The sequence below is a fragment of the Crocuta crocuta genome, unplaced genomic scaffold (genome assembly GCF_008692635.1).
Source record: "Crocuta crocuta isolate KB4526 unplaced genomic scaffold, BGI_CrCroc_1.0 scaffold318, whole genome shotgun sequence".
In the NCBI taxonomy this organism is placed as follows: Eukaryota; Metazoa; Chordata; class Mammalia; order Carnivora; family Hyaenidae; genus Crocuta; species Crocuta crocuta.
The window spans coordinates 4,176,198-4,198,582 of NW_027531425.1; the positions used below are offsets into that span (position 1 = coordinate 4,176,198).

General features: G+C 46.7%; 1 protein-coding gene across 3 annotated transcripts in view; it reads right to left on the minus strand.

Annotated features, from left to right (window-relative positions):
- Window positions 1-22,385, minus strand: part of NAV1 (neuron navigator 1) — a 183,949-nt gene that overhangs the window by 18,849 nt on the left and 142,715 nt on the right. For all 3 annotated transcript variants that reach the window (XM_077772096.1, XM_077772094.1, XM_077772095.1), the window contains 11 exons: window positions 20,072-20,210; window positions 19,334-19,631; window positions 17,515-18,208; window positions 16,692-17,135; window positions 16,059-16,091; window positions 15,197-15,345; window positions 13,193-13,363; window positions 11,900-11,952; window positions 10,920-10,997; window positions 7,874-7,957; window positions 7,521-7,632 (listed from right to left, as the gene is read on the minus strand). In XM_077772096.1, coding sequence (XP_077628222.1) covers window positions 7,521-7,632; window positions 7,874-7,957; window positions 10,920-10,997; window positions 11,900-11,952; window positions 13,193-13,363; window positions 15,197-15,345; window positions 16,059-16,091; window positions 16,692-17,135; window positions 17,515-18,208; window positions 19,334-19,631; window positions 20,072-20,210 — 2,255 coding nt within the window. The remainder of the gene's footprint in view (window positions 1-7,520; window positions 7,633-7,873; window positions 7,958-10,919; window positions 10,998-11,899; window positions 11,953-13,192; window positions 13,364-15,196; window positions 15,346-16,058; window positions 16,092-16,691; window positions 17,136-17,514; window positions 18,209-19,333; window positions 19,632-20,071; window positions 20,211-22,385) is intronic.

Consider the following 22,385-nt stretch of genomic DNA (forward strand, 5'->3'; position numbering starts at 1 on the left):
CCCCGCAGAACATTTTTTATGTTACTGTATTGCTTTTATGATAAAAATAAATTTAATTAAAAATTAGTTAATTGAAAGTTAAATGAGGGGCGCCTGGGTGGCTTAGTCGGTTAAGCGTCCAACTTTCGCTTAGGTCATGATCTCGCAGTTTGTGGGTTCGAGCCCCACGTCGGGCTCTGTGCTGACTGCCAGCTCAGAGCCTGGAGCCTGTTTCAGTCTGTGACTCCCTCTCTCTCTGACCCTCCCCTGCTCACACTGTCTCTCTCTCTCTCTCCTAGAAATAAATAAAACATTTAAAAAAATTAAAAAAAAAAAGAAAGTTAAATGAAAGGCAGCAAAATAAGTGTGGGTATCTGTCTATTACCAGTTCCTTGGAGGTTCCAAATAGCTGTGAGTCCATCAATTCGATTTTAAAATTATGCTATATAGTACTTTGGTTTTATTAAAAAAATTTTTTTTATGTTTATTTATTTGAGAGACAGAGAATGAGTGGGGGAGGGGCAGAGAGAGAAGGAGACACAGAATCCGAAGCAGGCTCCAGCTCTGAGCAAGAATTCAGCACAGAGCCCAACACGGGGCTCGAACCCATGAACCATAAGATCATGAGTCGGACACTTAACCGACTGAGCCATCCAGGCGCCCTTATATAGTACTTTTAAAAGCAAAGGATGTTTTAGAATCAAATAACCTTCACAAAGTTCATCTTTTGTGCACTTTTAATTTTGCGCCACATATATTTATTACCTTTTTACACATAAAGGTAGGCATCGTTGCTTTGAGCATTATCTTACTGAATGTTCCTAGAAATCTTCCTGATCAGGTTGAGCCTGGGTCAACATGAACTGAGAAAACGTGAAATCTCAAAGCGAAAGACCGAACTCATTTCTTCACTTAACACATAAATATCTGAAGGCTAAGGTGTACTTGGGAAACCGGAAATAGCTTACTATTCCAGATTCATCAATTATGAGCTGTGTTTGACATAGAGACTTAGTTTCTCTGATCTTATTCTTAAATATAAAATACACTTTATCAGGCTGTTATCTGAAATAAATGAAATAACACAAATAAAATCCTTAGAAAAGTGCTAGCACATAGCAAGTGCTCAATAAATGCTGGCTGTTACTATTGCCACAGTAGGGATCAGAGTGCAAGAGGAAAAGGGATGGAAGATGAAGCTGGAAAGAAAGGTTTGTCTTAGACCAGGAAGAGGATAACGGCACCCCATACTAATAGGTTTGCAACATATTCTCTTCCCCTTCCACTTGTCTCTCTGAAAGGTTTCAAACACACAGAAATACTTAAAGCAGAGAACAATGGACATCCATACACCCCCTTCACCTAATTTAACAGTTGCTAATATTTTGTTATAGTTATACTTGTGTGTGCTCTCTTTCTCTCTTCCTCCACCTACAAACACATCCATGCACACACACACAAACACACACACATATGTACAGATATTTTCTTAAACAATTTGAAAACAAGTGGCAGACAACATGACACTTGGCCACTATGTACTTCAGGATGTACCTTCTAAGAATAAGGACATCATCCCACAACATCATTATCACACCTAAGAAAATTAACAGTAATTCTTTTTTTAAAGCAATAATTACTTATTTAAGTAATCTCTACACCCAATGTGGGGCTTGAACTAATGATCCTGAGATTAAGAGCCACACACTCCTCTGACTGAGCCAGCCAGGTGTCCCAGCTGTAATTCTTTTAAATTAATATCAAGTCCATATTCAAACTGGAATGATTTCTGATCTTAACTGAGATGATTGGATTACTGTGGGGGGGGGCGGGCAGAGTGTGGAGGAAGGACTGTGGCAATGCAAGACGAGTTAGGAAATTATTGTAACAATTCAGAAGAAGAGTGATGAAAACCAGAGCCAGGGTAGTGACAAGACAGAAGAGAGAGAATTGAGTATCTGTCTATCTATCTATCTATCTATCTATCTATCTATCTATCTATGTATCTATCTGCATGAGTTATATATAGAACTCAATAAGTGAAACAGTGAGACATAAAAGACGACTCTTGCATTAGTGGTTTGGATGACCAGGCAGATGATAATACCTGAAATGGGCAAAAATGCAGAAAGGAAAGGGATGGTTTGTGTGTTTGTAGGGGAGGTGGAGGGACTGCCTTTTAATGCTGGACATAGTGAGTTAGAGACACCTATCAGGTGATCTAAGTGAGAATGTCCAAAAGTAGTTGAAAGTAAGGTTCAAAATTCAAGAGAGGGATATAGCTCAGGAAGACAGAGATACAGATTAAGAAGAGGTTGTAGGGGCGCCTGGGTGGCTTAGTCGGTTAAGCGTCTGACTTTCGCTTAGGTCATGATCTTGTGGTTCATGCGTTCGAGCCCCGCGTCGGGCTCTGTGCTGACTGCCAGCTCAGAGCCTGGAGCCTATTTCAGAGTCTGTGTCTCCCTCTCTCTCTGACCCTCCCCTGCTCATGCTGTCTCTCTCTCTCCTAGAAATAAAAATAAAAATACTAAAAAAAAAAAANAAAAAAAAAAAAAAAAAAAAAAGAAGAGGTTGTAAAACTTATCGAGCTAATAAATAAACTCAGCAAGTCTGCAGGATATATGATCAATATATAAAAAAACTATTGTATTTCTATAACCTCGTAATGAATAATCTAAAAAAACCCTCAATTCTGTTCACAATAGTATCAAAAATAAAATAGTATCAATAGTATCAGTAATAAATAGTATCAAAAATAAGTAAGTGGTATCAAAAATAAAGTGAAAAGGAGCCTGGGTGGCTCGGTAGATTGAGCCTCTGACTTCAGCTCAAGTCAGGATCTCATGGTTTGTGGGTTTGAGCCCTGTGCCAGGCTCTGCACGGACAGCTCAGAGTCTGGAGCCTGCTTTGGATTCTGTGTCTCCCTCTCTCTCTCTGCCTCTCCTCTCTTGTGCACTCTCTCTCTCTCTGTCTCTCTCAAAAAGAAATAAACATTTAAAAATTTTTTTTAAATTAACAAAAGAAATATAAGACATATGTAATGAAAACAGCAAAATACCAATGAAAGAAATTAGAGCATCTAAATAAATAGAAAGGCATGCCATGTTCATGGAAAACTTACTATTGTTAAGATGGCAATACTTTCCAAATCCATCCACAACAGCATTAACACAATCCCACTCAAAATCCCAGCAAGCTTATTTGCAGAGACTGACAAAGGATCAGTCTGATCCTGGAATTCCCATTAAAATGCAAAGAGCACAGAATAGACAAAACTATCTTGAAAAAGAATAAAGTTGGAAGACCAAGATTTCCTGATTTTAAAACTTACCACAAAGCTATTGTAATCAAGGCAGGGTAGTATTGGCTAAGGAGAGATATATAGACAATAGAATAAATAGAGTCTAAAAGTAAACAATATATTTATGATTAATTGATTTCCTACAAGTGTGCCAAGATCATTCGATGGGAAAGATAGTCTTTACAACAAACAGTACTAAGATAACTGGAAAGCCACTTACAAAAGAATAAAATTGGATCCCTACCTCACAACATATATGAAAACTAACTCAAAGTGGACCAAAGATCTATATGAAAGAGCTAAAACTATAAAACTTTAGAAGATAACATAAGAGTAAGTCTTCATGACCTTGGATTAGGCAATAGGTTATTAGATATAACACCTAAAGTACAAAACAAAAAAAAAAAAAGGAAAGAATAATAGATAAATTACACTTCATTAAAATTAATTAAAATTAAAATTAAAATGTTTGTTCTTCAAAGGACACTATCAAGAAAGTGAAGACAAGCCACAGAATGGGAGAAACTGTCAATCATATATTTGATAAGGGTCTAGCATCCAGAATATAGTAAAGCCCTTAAACCTCAACAATAAAAAGGCAACCTGATTGAAAAATAGGCCAAGATTTAACTAGACATTTCTCCATAGATATACAAAATGACCAATAAGTACAGAAAAAGATGCTCAGTATATTCTTAGCCATCAAGGAAATTTGTATCAAAATCAGAATGAGATACCACTTCACATCTACTAGGATTGTTAGAGTAAAAAAGAAAGACAATCACAAGTGTTGACAAGGATGTGGAGAAATTAGAACCTTCACACATTGCTGACAGGAATGTAAAATGGTGTAGCAATTTTGAAAACCAGTCTGACAGTTCTTAAAAAAGTTAACATAGTTACCATACGACCCAGCAATTCTGCTCTTAGCTATATACCCAAAAGAACTGAAAAGATATGTTCACACAAAAGCTTGTACATGAATATTCATTGCAGCATTATTCATAATAGACAAAATGTAAAAACAGTCCACTGTCCATGGACTGATGAATAGATAAGCAGAATGTGGTATATCCACACAATGGAATATTATTCAGCCATAAAAAGGAATGAGGTACAGGATACAACATTGATGATTCTTGAAAACATTATTCTAAATGAAAAAGCCAATTACAAAAGACTCCATATTTTATGATTCCATTTATATAAAATGTCCAGAATAGGCAAATCCACAGAGACAAAAAATATATATCCATGGATGCTGGGGGCTGAGGAGGGTAACAGAGAGTGATTGCTATGGATATGGGATTTCTTTGTGGACGATGACAATGTTCTAGAATTAGATAATGCTCATGGTTGTAAATATGCTAAAGACCACTGAATTATACACTTTAAAAAGGTGAATTTTATGGTGTGTGAATTAGATCTCAACTCAAAAGAAAAAAATTAGAGGTTATAGAAGCTAGAGGATGGATGTGAACACTAAGTTAAGTGCATAGAGTCATACAGAAAAAAAAAAAAAAAGCTGTGGCTGGAGCCCTGGGAGCCCAGTCCCCTAGGACAAAGTGGAAGGAAGGAACGGGGTCTGTGAAGGAGGAAGCAGGACAAGGCCACGATGGGTATGATGAACCAGAAGCCACGGGAAGAATTTAATGAAAAAAAGGAGACCTTAACAGGGCTAGATCTTGGGAATCTTGGGGTACTGCCGTGTGTGTGTGTGTGTGTGTGTGTGTGTGTGTGTATGAGAGAGAGAGAGAGAGAGAGAGGGAAAGGGTTTTTTTTGAGCACCTACTATATGCCTTCCACCATAGTGGGATCTTCTGGTTTGATACAATAAACTCCAGTTAGGTGCTATGTCTATTTTTATAGAAGTAAAATAAGTACCAAAAATTATTAAATTTTGAAAAATGGGGGTCCCTGGTGATTTTAGTGAAAGCAATATTGGTAGGGCATTAGCTAAGGGATCCCTCTTGGCCAGAAGGACAGCCCCTTCTAACGAAATGGGAGAAACATAAGTAAGGATTAGTTGAATATAAATTGATGAAGTGGGGGAAGAGTCAATAGAATTCTTACTCGAAGATGTTTATTTTCTTGGTGAAGGAGGAGGCAGAGTCTAGGTTCAGAGTGAGGGAGGTCAGTGGTGGAGTAAGGGGCTGGAGAACACTGATAGAAGTTGGGGATCACTGGGGTGCCTGGGGGGCTCAGTCCATTGAGCGTCTCTTGACTTCAAGTCAGGTCATGATCTCAGGTTTGTGAGATCGAGCCCTGCATTGGGCTCTGTGCTGACAGCACAAAGTCTGCTTTGGATTCTCTCTCTCTCTGTCTCTCTCTCTCTCTCTCTCTCACTCTCACTCATATTCTTTCTGTCTCTCTCAAAATAAAAATAGATAAACATTAAAAAAAAAAAAGAAGTTGGAGACCACTGATAGTGGAATGAAAAGGAAAACTGACCACAGACAAGTTAGAGGACCATCCAACCGCTCTGGAAGCCTGCCTGTCAGACACTGCAGAATTTGGGGGCTTCAGACCACTACTCATCTTGACTTTCTCTAACAAACTTGACTGTTTGGTTGTTAAATGCCGAGGCTAACTTGTCATTTGAGCCCCATGGAACCTATGTGATCTTTGTCTCATTTGAAGAGTAGATTGCATCCCCCTTGGAGAACAGAAACAAGGATCAAATAAGAATATGTGTATGTGTGTATATAAAAACGTAAAGTGCTAACTTTAAAAAAAATTTTTTTTTTTTAAATTGACATCCAAGTTAGTTAGCATACAGTGCAAGAATGATTTCAGGAGTAGATTCCAGTGATTCATCCCCTGTGTATAACACCCAGTGCTCATCCTAACAAGTGTCCTCCTTAATGCCCCTCTCCCATTTAGCCCATCTCCCCACCCCAAACCCCACCAGTAATGCTCAGTTTGTTCTCTGTATTTAAGAGTCTCTTGTTTTGTCCCCCTGCCTGTTTTTATATTAGTTTTGCTTCCCTTCCCTTATTAAAGTGCTAATTTTTTAGACTTATTTTGTAGAGCAGTTTTAGGCTCAGAGCAAAACTGAAAGGAAGGGGCAGAAGTTTTCCATTTCACCCTGTGAATGCATAGCCCACCCCTCTACTATCGGCACCCCCACCAGACGGGTGCATTTGTTACAACTGATGAGTCTGCACTGACACATCATTATCAGCCAGAGTCCACAGTTGACATGATGACATGACGTCACTCTTGAAGTTATACATTCTACGGCTTTGAACAAATGTATAATGACAGGCAGTCGCCATTATACTATCGTAGAGAGTACTTTTGCTGCCCTAAAATCCTCTGTGCTCTGCCTATTCATCTGCACCTCCCCCCCGCCGAGCAGTCACTGATCTTTTTACAGTCTCCATAGCCTTGTCTTTTCCAGAATGTCATATACTTGGAATCATACAGCATGTAGCCTTTTCTCATTGGCTTTTTCCACTCAGTAACGTGCATTTGAGACTGCTCCATATCTTTTCATAGTTTGTTAGCTCATTTCTTTTTAATGCTGAGTAATGTTTTCTTGACTGGCTACAGCGCAGTTCATTCATCTGTTCACCTACTGAAGGACATCTCAGTTACTTCCAAGTCTTGGCAATTATGAATAAAGCTGCTATAAACATTCAGGTTTTTGTGAAGGCATAACATGTCAACTCCTCTGGGTAAATACCAAGGAGTGTGACTGCTGGGTCATAAGGTAAGATTACCTTTAGTTTCTTTTTTTTTTTTTAATGTTTTACTTATTTTTGAGAGAGCACAAGCAGGGGAGGGGTAAGGAGAGAGGGAGACAGAGGATCCAAAGTGGGCTCTGTGCTGACAGCAGTGAGCCTGATGTGGGTCTTGACCTCATGAACCATGAGATCATGACCTGAGCTGAAGTCAGACGCTCAACTGACTGAGCCACCCAGGCGTCCCGGGTTTACCTTTAGTTTCTGAAGAATAAAGTGCTATTTTAATGATGGTCTTTGACAGCTCATGGGCTCTGCCCTAAAGGTTCGGGGGAGGACCCATGGGGGATTACAGGTCTGCCCAACTGTCCGTCATCCCCAGGGAAGGTAGAATCATGCCCCTACTCTGACCAGTCCAGAGAATCACACTGAAGGGCATGAAAGGCCCTCACCATCTAAAAATCTGATATGGGAACTGGCATATTATAATCAGGGGTAACAATTTCCAATGACCCCATTCCTGTTCTCCTTCAAACTCAGGTTGGTTGTCCTACCTTTGGGTGTGGTTTCTGAGGCATTAAGGGCTCCCTGAATGACTGCCTGTGCTTCAGAGTTCTTTTTCTTCAGAAAGTCTATGGTTTCTCGTAAATCCAGCAGCTCAGTGTCCTAGAGATGTAAGACAATGGTGTCATTCGTTGGGATTGGGAGCACCTACTATGCGCCAGGCAACAGGCTAGGCACTGGAATTCGACCCGACTTGATACAGAAGGCAGGGGATGGGGACAATTGTGCTGAGGGGACATTGAGAGCTCAGGGTGACGGGAAGGGAGGGAGGCCCTGGTGCTCAGGAGAGAGAGGAGGAGGTGAGCCTTGGCCTGTCTGCCAGGGGAACCCCCAGCTCTCTTACCTTCTCCTCTGCTGTCTCTGCCAGGTGTCGGAGGCGGGATGTCATATTCACCAGGCTCTGCTCGAAAGCTGCCACTAGATTAGCCTGAAATAAACATGTGAGGAGATTCCTACGTTGCCTGAGGCTAGGGAAAAGAAGAGACTTTTATGGGAAGTAGTTTGAGCTGATTTTCTGTGTCTCAGCACTGACCAATGCCGACAACCCTTTTGGTGATTTTTCAATATTGATTTCCCTGAGCAGACAAGGTGGAATCAAACACCCTTCTGGCCTGCAGAAATTTCCTGGTGGGGACCAGCTTCTTGAATGATGACGTGGTACTGGGGGCATTAAGGGAGGGCAGGTTTCTGGAGGCTCTTGGGGATTTGGGACCTGGTACCTATCATCACCAGAGGTGAGACTGTCTCTGCTCTTCAGAAGGGCCATAACCTCTGGGTCATTCCTATTCTCTTGGTTTAACTCTTCTATTGTCTGGCAGGCTGGCCCCCATGGGTCTAAATCACCTCCCAGCAGAAACTGGTACTTCCTTCCACCTCTGCGCTCAAGTGCCCTCTGTTCTTAACTCCATCCTGCTTCTCTTAGTTCCTGGTTGCCTTAGGCTGTCTCTGCAGGGCTGGAGAGAAGGAGCTCAGGAAACTTCAGGGGCATTCTACAGTTTGGCCACTAGATGTCAGGTGGATTTCATGAGGAGGAGGCCAGCCGGGGAGGGTGGAGCTAAGACCTGGAACAGGGGCCAGCCCTCCAGCTGTTCAGAAAGGTGCAGGAGGAAGCAGGGTGCTAGGAAGGGGAACACTTGGGGACAGAGGAACAGCCATCCCTGGGGGGCATCTGAGCAAGTCAGTGACCCTAGCCAGAAGTCACAGGCATATTTTGGGCAGGTCCTTCATCCAAAGCTCTAGGAGGTATGTTTGTGACACCTGTCACTACTTCCTACGGGCCGATGATTCTCTCCCGCTGATGGGACAACTCTAGTTTATACCTATTGCCCTTGAAACATGCCTGCAGGCTACTTTCATTTGCCAGTGGCTGGAGGCAATCCCTTTGGGTCCACGTGAGCTACCTCTTCCTCGTGCAGGCACTATGAATCTATCTAGGCCTCGGCTCCGCGGCAGACCTATGTCACGACCCTGAGCACTTGCACTTACTGTACAAAACAGGGGTGGCTCCTGTTTTCTTGGCCTTAGGTTGCCACTTGCTCAGTTCTCCACATCCCTGCATAGGTATGTGAACAGACTGCTTGGAGCCCCTGGACATCTGCTCGGGAGAGACCCCAGGAACTGCTGGCCTCTTGTGTGGGGTCTTGGCCTCTTCTCACTGGGCACTCCCTTTGGTCCGAATGGACTTTCCTTCCGTCTCCTACACATCCTCTCCCTCCTCTGGATTTTCCCTAACCCTCAACCTCACTGGGGTGCCTATAAGACCTGAGGGCTACGCAGTGGTGCTGGAGAGAGGCGGGCACTTGGGAGGAGTAGAAATGGCTTGCAGCCCTTCCCGGTCTAGGGTGTGTCCTCTGCGTGGGCAGCTGGGAAGTTCCATGGAACATAACAGAAGCTCAATCAGGAATCAGGGGATCCTGCAGAGTCCTGGCATCACTGACTCCTGCTTGAGGGCAGGACTCCAGCCCTCAACAGAAATCTGCCTCTCAAATTCAGAACCCGTCAGGTCTGGCTATTTGTTCTCTCTTAGCCAAAGGGAACTTCCTGTTGGAAGAAAAATCACCTTCTAAATTCATTTTCTTGGCTTTCGCCCAGGCTTGACAGCATGAGGGCTGACAGATTCAGTGTAAATAAATCAGACGCACTAATGTTCTCTGCCTCCCTGGCGCCTCTCCCCACAGTATCTCCCAGATGTGAATTTTCTGGGGTGTGCAGGATGTGACCTGGGCCACCGGCCGTGGTGGGTGAGGCACAAGGGAGGGAAGAGACGGTTCTCGCTTATACTGTAATTCTTATGGGTCCCAAAGAGTGGGAAATGGTGCTTGATACGGGCTTCAAACACACCAGTGAGTGCACAACTTAATAGCTGAGGGTTTGGGAACAGAGAATAACGAGCGTGGTGTGGGAACGGCTGTTGAAACAGAATGGAAACATGCAAAATCTTAGTGGAGAGTCTTCTACCTGATCCCAAGAAGACCCCAGGCCTGACAGCTGGGTTCCCCAGAGAGGAAGGGACAAGAAAAAAACCCCAGAAACTACTGCGGAAATTGCAGACATGGTTACTTTTGTGTGAACACTTGGAAGGCTCCTGCAAATCCGGCTCAGCTGTTGTTTACAGCTTTGAGGGAAAATGGCTCTTATGTTCTCTGTTTGCAACTTGGTCACAGGGGAGAAACTACCACAGCCTAGGGGAGAGGAGGTAGCTTCCTTTCGCCCCCATCTCATGGGGTAGAAAAACCAAGGCCTAAAGAAAGAAAGAAAACTCATTCTACTTGGATGGACTGAGGGCGCGCTGAGGGCAGAGACAGAGAATCCTGGCCCCCAAGCTAAAGCTCAGGTCGTTTGTGCCACCTGCCCAAGGAGACTGCTAAGAAAAGGCAGTTGCGAGTGAAGTGGCTGAACTAGAACGAGAACTGTGTTTCTAAGTGGTGCCACGCTCACCAGACAGAATGCTAATAGCCAGTTCTGTGCCTGCCCAGTTACGTGGCATGAACAAAGACGTGAACGCACCCCAAGGAAGCGGCAAAGAGTTGCAAGGGTTCTATAATACATAACTATTGCTGTCCATGGTCAATGGCAAGGTTGTTCCCATCTCCATGCGGAACCACTGATAATCCTTTCTTTCTCCAGGGAGTTCAAAGACCACTGGGCACGAACATATCTATACCTATTGATTACGGTGGGGGCAGACACAGGGCTTTATAAAAACTGAGACTCTGAGAAAGGGAAGGCCAGTCACCAAATCCTCTGTTGTAAAGCTATGAATGGGACCCATTCCCTTGGGATCTGTGCCCAGGGGATACCTTATGAGAGAATTCTCCTCCTTTGGCTGAACTTATCTGACTTGCAGCCAAAATAACTGCCTGGGTCTTCCCCTACTTTATGGCACTCACATTGGCAGAAAGTTGAGATGTCAGGGTGGCCACTTTTTCCTGGGATGATTCCAGCTCCCTGCGAAGCTTCCGGATTTGCTGTGAAAGGGAGAGAAATACAAACTTACAGTGGCAGAAGAAGTAGATCTGGAGGCAAACTGGGGTGCAGTGCTGTTAACAAGCAGAGACAAAGGCTTTGCACCCTACCTCAGACTGCATCCTCTCCTCAGCCTGAAGAAGGAGCACAGAAGGAGAGAAAGAGAGAAGGAGGTGGTTACTACGGAGGTGAAGAAGCCAGGCCCCAGCGGCAGGGCAGAGAACTTGAAGAAATGTGACGCAGAGGTATGAAGAGACTGAAACTCCGTTTCGTGGCCCTGGCCCTTCACAAGGTGGGCTGAGACCCTATACTTGGGTTCATATAAAAGATTTCTCTGGAGCTCATCTCTAGCCAACTTTATCATTGCCTAGGAGGCTAGGAAATGAAACTCTGGTTGATCTGAAGAGTAATCCTTACTGCCACTGACTTGAAAGAGTGAAGAATTAAGGGCAAAATAAATCCAAGCCCCGAGTTACACCTAACGGCAAAATGCAGTGTGCCTGGTTCCCCACAGTAGACACCTGGTAAATTCTGTATGCTATTCGGATGCTGGAGTCCTATAAACCTACCCATCCCACCTTGCCATGAATGCTTCTCACTTGGCATCCCTGGCATAGAATGCGCTCTAGCATAAGGGGACTGTCGGTTTTTCAAAGGAAGGGAACAAAAGGCACCAGAGGTGCTTAGGAATTGCTGGGGAGGCCACGGAGACCACTGAGGAACTGATGCGCAACGGAGTGTTCCAAGCCCTAGGCACCTACCCCCGTCCCCACTCCAGATCCATGAGGCATAATGAATAGGCAGCAGTGCCCCCCTACCCACTAGTTACCCCAACACAGGTTCTAGGGAGCAGCACAGTGGTAGGAGACAGGGGATGGGGGAGGAAGAGAAGTAACGCTCTTACTGAGGAGTAAGTGGAGGAGGCACTGGAGGCCAGGGACAGCACTGAGCCATGAACTGAAAGAGAAGCAGAACACAGGGTTAACAGAGGGCTCCAGGCCCGAGGGGGTTCCAGGGCGGAGCCTTAAGGCAGGAGTTTGGATTCTGATTCTGGAGGGTATCTGAAGCAAACAGGCCAGTTATCACAACAGCCCAGAGCAGGCAGGTGTCTGCTGAGGAGGCGAGGTCCTGAGCAGAGCTAGCTTCCTCCCATGGTCTACATTTTCTGGCAGCCTGGGGATGGCGGGCCCTTGCTCAACCTGCTCCGAGGGGCATGGGGGTACAGAGGAAGGGAAAGGACATATTCATGGGTAGGCATCATCTTATCTTCCCAGTCAGGAAAGTACTTAAGCTGCGGTAGAGGGGAGTTTCTCATTAAGAGCTGCTCAGGACAAATAGTGCAATTCTGCTTGCGCCTCCTCTTCTCGGCTCTGGGGACCATTCAGATGAAAAATGTACTGAAGTGTAAAATACTCGTTCTGATGATTCAATAGCCCTACTGACAGACCTACAGCAGCTTTTGCAAGGATGCCTCCAGGCTGAGCATCTCGCAAATAACAACCAGAAGTCTGCTCTCCGGTAAAGCCCCCGTCTTCCAGGCTCTGACCATGAACACCCAGATCACCACAAACAGCCATAGGGCCCTCCCTGAAGCTAAACTTCGGAACGTTGTTTTTTTTTTTTTTTAGTAGGCTTCACGCCCAGCACAGAGCCCAAAGTGAGGCTTGAACTCACAACCCTGAGATCAAGACCTGAGCTGAGATCAAGAGTCAGACGCTCAACCAACTGAGCCACTCAGGTGCCCCGTGGGACATTCTTGAAAGAGGAATGAGACGCCGAGTTCTTCCTCAGGATTTAAGAGCTATCATTATGCCCCTCGATCTTTTCACATATTCTGAGAGATCGTGGGGGAGGAAAGACCACTGCTGGAACGAGGAGGGGAGGAGCTGCAGTTTTCCGAGCACTCTGAGGGGTACCGTGTAACCCTTCCACGCTCATTTCCCTCCCCCAACCCCAACGGCAGACGGTCCATCCCAAAGCCCCAGTGCCAGACGGTGCCACCCAAGGTTTCCGGGCCCCCAGACCCTTCAAAGGGATGGGAAGAAAGAACTGAAATGGCCCGAACTCGATGTTCTGTGAATCATGTACGTGTGTGTGGTGGTGGTAGTGGTGGTAGTGGAGGCAGTGGAGGCGGTGGCAGGTGAGGGGGCCCAGCAGAGCTGGAATGAGCGTGAACCGCGCTGGCATGAAGTCTCACCGTCGTCCGTGGGGTCTCGGAAGGATCCTGACCGAATCATCCCCTTGGGTCTCTCGGCCAGGGACAGGGTGCTCCCCATTTGGGAGCCGCTGTACAGCTCGAAGGCCGCCTCGTGGGTGGGGATGCTGTTGGAGCGGGTGATTCTTGGCGTGGTGGCCGCAGTGGGACTCACTGGAAGGACAGAGGGGAGGGGACAGGAGAGGGAGGGGAGGGCAGGAGAAGAGGCAGGGTCATCAGCTCTCTGGGTCCCTTGGGAAATGGAGCACCAGGAGCATGGGAGGCAAATGGTAGGAGGGCAGGAGAGGGAGGGGTGGGGTGGGGCAGTGGGAGTGTGCAGGCAGCTGGGGGTTAGGGGTGGGGTCTCTCCTGGGGAGATCGAGCCCTAACAGAGAAGGGCCCTGCTGTTGGGGAAATAAAGGGCGAACAGCGTTTTCCTATTTTAAAGACCATCCCTCAGCCCTGCCTGCCCGGGAACTTTTCTGAAAGCCCGTCGCTTTTCTGAAACCTTCACATCACTTGAATGTGCCGATGAAAATGGGATGTCGTGGTTCCGTAAAATACACCTGGCAGCTCGGGAGGCCTAAGAATTCAGACCAAGACTCAGATCTGAATGATGACAAAGAGCTAGAGAAGGGGGCCAGGCCGTGGGCTCCGATGGGTTCAGCATTGTGGGAGGGGATGAGACTCTCCGCACAAGCCGTGTCATCCTAGGCCACTGGTCGGTTCTGACGCGGCAAGAAACACAGCCCTCTCTTCCTGGCTGGAAGGGCAGATGGACGGAGCTCAGGTGAGTCTCCTAGAATCTGCTTTGAAGCTGGGCTCCAGTGAATCCCTGCTGACCTGCAGAAACTGCTCTCCTTTGTCCCCCCGCCCAACGGGGTTACAGCCTTCCGGGGTTCACTCCCACATGCAGCTCCCCTTGGCTACTCTTTGGCCTCCACACAGGCAGCTGGATATCTAGTCTCTCCATAAAGACCTGTGTGGAAGATTTCGCACCTCTCTCGGCCCTTTCGAATACGTAAGGCGATCACGGTTTAGCCCAGCCCCTTCATCCTGCAGCATTAATGCACGTCCTCTTCTTCGGTCCTCAGTGGAGACGGAGGGCCCCGTCCTCCATTTGATGGCCCTTCAGCAACCAGATGACCTTTCCTTAAGAATCATTCCCTTCTCTAGGCAAAACAATCTTAATTCCTAGTTCTCCCTCAAACTGCCCGCAGCCGTCCCACAGGCATGTTCCAGGTCCTCTTTTGCCCTTCCTGCTTTCCTTCACTCAGCTGAGAGAGGAGGAGGCGGATCTAGAAAGAGCAAACGATAGGCCTGTCCCAGGCTCGTTCTAAAGGGGTTCCCACTGAGCCAATCACGGGACGCTGCTTCCCAGAGGCAGGGCTGTGCGGGGCCAGGCCTCGACCTGAGGCTCCTTTCCCTCCCTGCCTCTGAATCAGCAGTCTCTTCCTTCCTGCCTCGCTTTCTTTTCTCCTTAGGCTTTAGAAAGGGTGTAGCCAGGACACGTCTCCACCAGCTCTGCCTTCAGGGCTAGGCCGGTCCTGGTTCAGCCGCAGCAGCCGGGGAGCCTGCACTTTTCTGGGTTTGGAGGCAGATTCCATCGTTAACAATCAACTGTCCCTTCCTTCCTCTCGGCCAGCCCAGCGTTTTAGTGTTGCCGCCCTGAGCGTGGGCGTTCCTTTCTGGCGATGACTTCCCGCTCCTTGCACTAGCTTGATCTCCCGGCCTTGGTTTATGGCTTTTCCATGCCATCATTCAGACTCTCTGATGCTATAAAGGCCCCTACAGCTTGTGCCCAGGGGCAACTTTTCAGTTTAGGATCTTGGAGCACTTTGCCTTCAGTCTGCTTTTGGATGGATGGATAAACTGAGGCACCACGAAGCAACCCAGTACAGTGGGGGTCAATTACGAGACGATCCCTAAAGTCCAGCTGCCTTGCCTCGCACTGCAGGGTGACCCCTGCTTCATCCCATGCCACAGTGAGTGACCAGAAACACTGACCTATGTTGGTAAGCTGGCCCTTTGCACTCAAGGACATGGAGAGTGCAGGGGGGGAAGGCAGCTCTGATTGGTCGTCGGATTCGGGCAGCCCACCAATGGTGTGGGAGTGTCGCCTCTCCTTGGTCTCCTCCTGGGACTGAAGCTGGTACCTGTAGGACGTATAGCAGAAGAACACAGTCTGGGCAACCGCAGAGCGGTGTCAGAGGGTTAGCTGGTGTGGAGGTTCTGGATGCAGGACAAGGAAAAGGGCGAGCAGACAGAGCTGCCTGAGTGAGGGAACAAGAGCTGTGCTGACTCGACCTCTCCTCCCACACCCTTAAAAGAGTTCTAGGGACCAGCAGGTATCTCTATGGGACACCCTGAGGTGAGGACTGACATGATGGAGGGGGCATAAGAGCCTTTTCCCTGGAGCTCAGGACAGAGCTTTCCAGAGCAGGAGGCACCTAGCTGAAGAACTCAGGGCTGCAGTATTGGTGGAGGACTGGGGTGTCCTGCTCTCCCCCATCACAGTGACCCCAGAGCCGGCCTGTCCTCCCACCAACTTTGAGGGAGAAAAATTACAAAGAGGAAGTTTAGTCAGGATCAGGATCACACAGGCTGGGACAGGTAGAGGTAGGATTCCCATGTGCCAACCCGCTTCCCCTCTGTCACCAAAAAAGAACTCTGGCTATAAAGCTGACTCCCACGTAGTACCGAGCTTGGGTAGGGCACTGGGAGGCATAGGCACCGGCACCACATACAAAGAAATCAGCTAGAAGGGCCACTAAATTCACAACCGGGACTCAGGATGGGTTAAGTTACAGTTTTTCATAAAGACCAGGCTCCGCAGATACAGGGGAGGAAAAACACACTTGAGGGTTACCTGAGCCCTTTCTTGTTCCGATCCCGCTGATTACTGTGCAGAAAAAAAAAAGAGAGAGAGAAGCATGTGGGTCCATCTCAGAAACTAGAATTTAGGACCACAGGTTTGCAGGATGCGATACCTAACACAGGCCATCAAACTGTGAACCCCTTTATCTCTATAAACAAATTAAGAAGGCAGCTGCATTCTGCCTCTGGGCTTACAACTTGAGAAAGTCACTTGAAATATTGAGTGTTTTTTTCCACTTAGGGATCAGGATATGGTTAGCTCCCCTAAAATATCAAGTTAGGGTGTGATATAATAGACATTGGTCTGGCCTAAAAAGTAAAAGCTTTGGATGACAGCTTAAACTACTTAGGAAAGCTTGGAAAAGTCATTTAATGTCTGTGCACTAGTGTCCCCAGCATACAATGCTCCCAGTGATAATAATAATAACTTAAGAGCATAGTAATTTAAAACTCCTACTTATCTCCTGGAGTTGTTGCGAAGCAAATGAGGTTCCTTAATGTACTTGAAAAAATGTTCAAAGTCACAAAGTGGCAATGAAATACCAAGCATTGTTGCTAATGGTGAAATAACCCAGAGATACAGGGACAGACCCAGGTTCAGCTGTATCTCTCTCTACCCACCTACCTGTCCAATTGCCCAGCTCTGGGGCTGCCGCTCCAGGTCAGCTCTTCTGTCTCTTCCTCTGGGGGTGCAGCAGGGGGGGCTGGAGGGGTGGGAACAGGGGTGCTACTGGGGAAGGCACTGGGCAGGCTCATTGGCATCTGGAGGGACTCCATGCTCCTGTGCAGGCCTGAGAGTTTAGAGTACATGCGGGTCTCTTTGGGGACACTGAAACCACTCATTAGCTCCAGGCCCTGGGAGAAGCTGGCTGAGTTAATATTGAGAATGGGTGCTGGACTAGGGGTGAAGCAAGAAGGGAGAGGGCTCCCAGTTGCCGAGCTCGCAGGATGCAGATCTGGGACCTTCGAAGCGTGGGCATCACTCGATGATGGCAGGTCCAGACTGTTGGAGTTGACCTTGTCTAGGTTGGCTAGTGAGGGTGGCTTGACAAAGCTCTTAGCTGTGGCCCTGAGGGAAGTAAAAATTAAATAAAGTATTTAGAATAACAGACTTCCAGAAGAAGGAGGCGGTCTGAATGAGGGGGATAGCACATGCACGTGGGAAACACACAAATGGATTTACATAGAAAGATACGTGTAAGTAAACACAGAAAAACTACTCATACAAGCGCTGAAGATAGGCTAAGGGTTGATCAGGGAATACTATAAAGGAGGTGAGTTTTGAAAGAGGGAGAAGGAACTTGGCACACAAGGGAGTGGAGGGGAAAGAGCCATGCAAAGGTCCAGGGGAGACAGTGGGTAGGCCATGCCTCACTTAGTCTAAGGAGTACAGGGATATGTTAAAGAGCGAGCGGAGAGACGAAGGAGAAGCTGCCCAGTCCAGGTACCTGAGAGGGGTTGGTGGCAGCTCTGCCATCTTGGTGGCTGGGGGGTGGCTGGCTTGGTTCTTAGGAGTACTCTCTGGGGAGCCAATACTCTTCAGGGAGATATTGTCCGAGTCCAAGGCCACTGCCTTGGCTTTGGCCTTCTCCTTTTCCCGATCTGTCTGATTGACAGGGGCTGGAGTGGTCCGCCCACTGGCCACCTTGGAAGGCTCCTTCAGTCTGGAGGGTGTAAGGCCCCCCTGCTTGGTGCTAAGGAGGCTAGGGTCAATGCTGCTGCTAACAGGGCGAGGTCCGCCCCGCCCACCGGTCACGCTCATAGAACTGGACTTGGCTGGCCGGGGCAGGCTTCGGTACTGGATGTTGGAACGGGCGCCAGGAGCCAGGAATCCAGGCTCTGCACTGTTGGACACATCTAGGCTAGTCTTGCGTCCATTCACGGGCTTGACAGGGATTCCTGAGGACTTCTGGATCTTACTGAGAGTGGCTGAACCACCAGTCTGCATGACAGTGGCGGTGCCCGTGGCAGGAGGAGGCTTCTTGTAGCCAAAAGATCCCGAAGTGGAGGGGCGAGCAATGCCCGAAGGAGGCTTCTTAGCATCACTCAGGCGATCCCGGCCGGCGTCAGAAGAGGAGCGCTGTAGCCCAGTGTTCTTCACGGCAAGTTTTCCCTTGTCCGTAGCTTTGCCTTCCGGTTTGCCTGTAACGGGGCAGGAGATGAGGTAAGAGTGGCTGAAACTGACCAATAGCAAGGCAATATCCTGGCAAATCTTTTTCTTTCCCTCCATGGGAAAAAGACACATTGTCAACGTACTATAGGATTTTAGAGACCTCAACACTGTGATGTAAGGTACTATGTAAGCTGATGACGTTTCTTGCCAGAGGAAGGAGACTGCGTAGGAGTGGCCTCGGGTTTTTCTGTTTGTTTGTTTGGTTTGCTTTTTGTTATCTTTTGCTTCTAGAGTAGGGTATGCCAGGGGGTGCCTGGGTGCCTCAGTTGGTTAAGCTGACTCTTGATTTCGGCTCAGATCATGATCTCACGGTTCTTGGGATCAAGCCTCGTGTTGGGCTTTGTGCTGACGGTATGGAATCTGCTTGGGATTCTTTCTCTCCCCTTCTCTCTACCCCTCCTCCGCGTGTTCATATGAGTGTGCCTGCTCTCTCTCTCAAAATAAATAAACTTAAAAATGAAACCCACTCCCATTAGAGTAGGATATTCCATTTTGGTTAAAATGGCAGAGGCCACCACAAAGGTTAGGAAAGAAGCACATCTAACATCTGGTCAAGGAAGGACAAAAAAAATGAAGGGGCTGCAAACAGACGAGAGAATGGCCCTACCTCCTGGTAAGTAAGGCTGGAGGGAAATGTCAATAAAGGCGAAAAGTTACCCAAGGGGCCAAATTTGGGAGCAATACAATTCTGATTTGTTGTTTTCTTGGGACCTCACTGGGATGCCAAGCAAATACTTTGCGAAGAAGTACACCAGCCAAATATCTTGGGAGAGGGAAGAAAAAAAACCAATGCAAAGTATCTGAAGGCAGGTCGAACTAGTCTCTGAACAGAACATCCTTCCACCTCTCCCTCTTATTAGCTGTACGATTTTGGCTCTGCCCTGAACCCCTTTTTGTTTTTATTTCTGTATTCATAAAATGTAAATAGTAATACCCATCTTCCCTAACTCACAGGACTGTTGTGAAGACCAGATAATATACATCAAAGCACTCTGTAAATGTCCGCTACCATCCTGTGGGTTAATGACCTTAAGAAGAGGAGCAACCAAAGAAAGAGGGCTTTGCCCTCGTCCCTTCCTTTATTCCAGGCTCACCTGCAACTTTGAGGGCACTCTGGGCTGTGTGAGTGATGGGGGAAGTGACAGCCACTGGTGGGGTCTTGCCTTTCTTCAGGGAACCAGGGTGTCCCAGGCTCACAGGCTTTTTCAGCTCTCCAACCTTGGATGAATCATCACAGCTTTCGGGCCGCTCCCTCCGCCACTTAGAAGTCCCAGGTTCCATCTTCAGGCTGCCACTGTCGTACTCCAGCTTTTTGGGGGCCTTCTCCTCTGATTCACTAAACCAGCTCAGCCCACTTTCTGCCAGTGAGCGCTTCTCTGAGTCTGTGCGGAGCTGAAGAAGAGAACAGAAAAAGCCGAGTGAGACACTCACTTGCGGGGTGGAAAAGAGGAGGTCGGGGGGGGTGGTATTTTGGTCACTGGGCGGCCCTGCTCTTTCCACAGTATTGTCAACCCAGGGTTTTGACCTACATCTCTCGTGCTCCAGAGAAAAGACATCCTATGTGTCTCAGGGATTCTTTTTCTTCTCTGGTTGGAAGAGCTCTTACACGTATCCCTCCACGCAGGCATCGGCACTAACACAGGTGCTAAGACCACAGGTCATATCTTAGGTGACTGCTTGGTAGCCTCAGGTTTCCTTTGGACAGCTCTGAGAAGACTCGGACCCAATCCCATGGAGTGGGTGAGTGTATGTGCGAATGTGTACCCAGGCATTGCCGTCCGCCCTGTGGTTCATCTCGAGATAGCGGCCCAGGTGTCGGTTAGCACACGTACCACTATTGTAGAGTTCCTGCGAGAAGCAGTGGGAGTAGTTGGGAGAGAGTTGAGGGAGGAGCTGGCATTGAACTCTTCTGAGCTGAGGTTGTCCGAGGCATCACTGAGCCCACTGCTGATGGAGCTGCTTTCATCCCAGCTGCAGGACAGGAGATCAAGGTGAGCAGTTAAAACAGAAGCCAAGGCAACGAATACACTTTTCATATTGATGGAAGAAATGGCTGTATTCCAGTATAGAGACTGGCCAAGAGTAGAAAGCCCGAGGTTAGTCCTGGGTTTGCCAGTAACTTGGAGTATACTTTGGCGATGTTCTCTTAGGAAGGCACTCTGTCTTTATCTGGCAAAGGAAGATGCTATATCTCCCTAACAGAAAGGTATACTGTAAAGACATAGATGAATTATACAAACCAATCTCCTCTCCCTATCAATGTCTTTCATTCTTATAATGACCATATCTCTGTTCATTTCTGGAAGTGTTCTCCAGGTATTTTCCCTCTCTTTTCTAAATGTTTCCATACCTGGTAACAAGGGCCAGAAAAAGATTTATCTTTTCGAGGACCCCTTAGACCTATCATTTCTCATCGTTCCTCTGCTTATACAGTTTCCCAATCTTGGGATCGGGTTTTGCTTCTAAGCAGCATGTACCGCTCTGCTGATAAATGAACTGCACTTAAGGTGCTGTGGCCAAGCAGAAGCACCGAAATTTGTGCTGAACGGTTTCATCCTTCTGCCAATTGCTCGGAATATCAGATTTGTGGCAGCTGAGAGAGACTGTTGCTGAACCTCTGTATATCTGCTTGTCTTTCTCTATAGAACCCTAGTCCATATACTAAGTGAAATTAATACAGGCTTTATCTCTTTGGAGCTTGGATTCTACAATATCCCCTTGGCTGTTCATTTTTGTGTGTAACAACTTCTGCAGTTAGAAAGTAAATTCTTCCCCTGTAAACTAAATAGCTTCCTCTACCATTGATACCAACTTCCTTTCGTTGTCTCCTTATTTGCTATTCCCAAGCTTCTTATTTTTTTTTTTTTGTGTTTACTTATTATTTTGAGAGAAACAGAGACAGCATGAGTAGGGGAAGGGCAGAGAGATAAGGAGAGAGAGAATCCCAAGCAGGCTCTGCGCTGCCAGCACAGAGCCCCATGCAAGGCTGGAACTCATGAAACTGTGAGATCATGACCTGAGCTGAAACCAAGAACTGGGTGCTCAACGGAATGAGCCACCCAGGCAACCCCCCCTCCCCAAGTTTCTTCCTGATCACACATTATTTTCTGAGTTCAAAATCTGTCTCCTACAACCTTTCTTCAAAGGTCCTGTTTTCTAAGCCTTTCACCTCTTCCTTCTGGATCCTAAAAAGTCCTGATTTCACTCAAGTTTTAAAGCCAAAAATTAAACATGGATTCAGGAAGACTGCAATAGGAGAGCATCTGTTTGTGCCTGTAGGGATCATTCTCTAAATCCTTGCATTTGTGTTCACAGGTTTGTTTATCAGCTTTGCGTGTGTAAAGGACTAAGAGACTGAAGATGTGTTTTTGTGAATTAGCTGGTATCTGGAAAATTTTTCCCTTTTTCCTTAGTTTGAGTTTCAGATCGTGGAAAAAAAATCAGACGTACAAGTCATCTAAGTTCTTGGCCCAGATTTCAGCTGGCCTCCCTCTAATTTATTTGCTGGGAATAGGAAAGTGGGTGGTTTGGACATTTGGCTTGGTTGCTCTGTAGTGATTAATCCAAATACATTGAGAAAGAGCAAAGAAAGAATGGGGATTAGAACACACTACAGAGTGATTTCAGTTTTATTACTATGAAATGTAGCCATTATTAAAACACGCAACCTCTTTTTTTCTGCACTTACGACATATATTAATCCCACGTTTATCTTGGGCTAAGATATCACAGCCCCCATTTTGTAGAGAAAGAATACTGAGGAGGAAAGATCAATTCTGGCTTTCTGATCCTATCAGCTCTTCTGAGTCAAGATAAGATCTCTGGCAAGCAAACAAACAAACTATTCACTGCATGTTCTCCTGGGTCAAAGACAGAGGAAGCCTGTGGTACTGAAACCTTCCATCTGAAATTAATTATTGGTAATGAAGGTCTTGGAGTGGAGAAAATTCTTATGGAAGGGCTCTTGCAAAAAAGAGTAGTGCTGCTACAGTCCACTAGTCTAAAAGAAACCCTTCCTTTGCCCTACATTTATGGAAAGCCTAATACTAAAAATAAAGAAGGGAAGTGTATCTTCTCAGAGAGGATTCAAGTCCTCCTTGCCCAAAGACATTCCTCCCAACTCACACTCCTTTCCTTTTTTTTTTT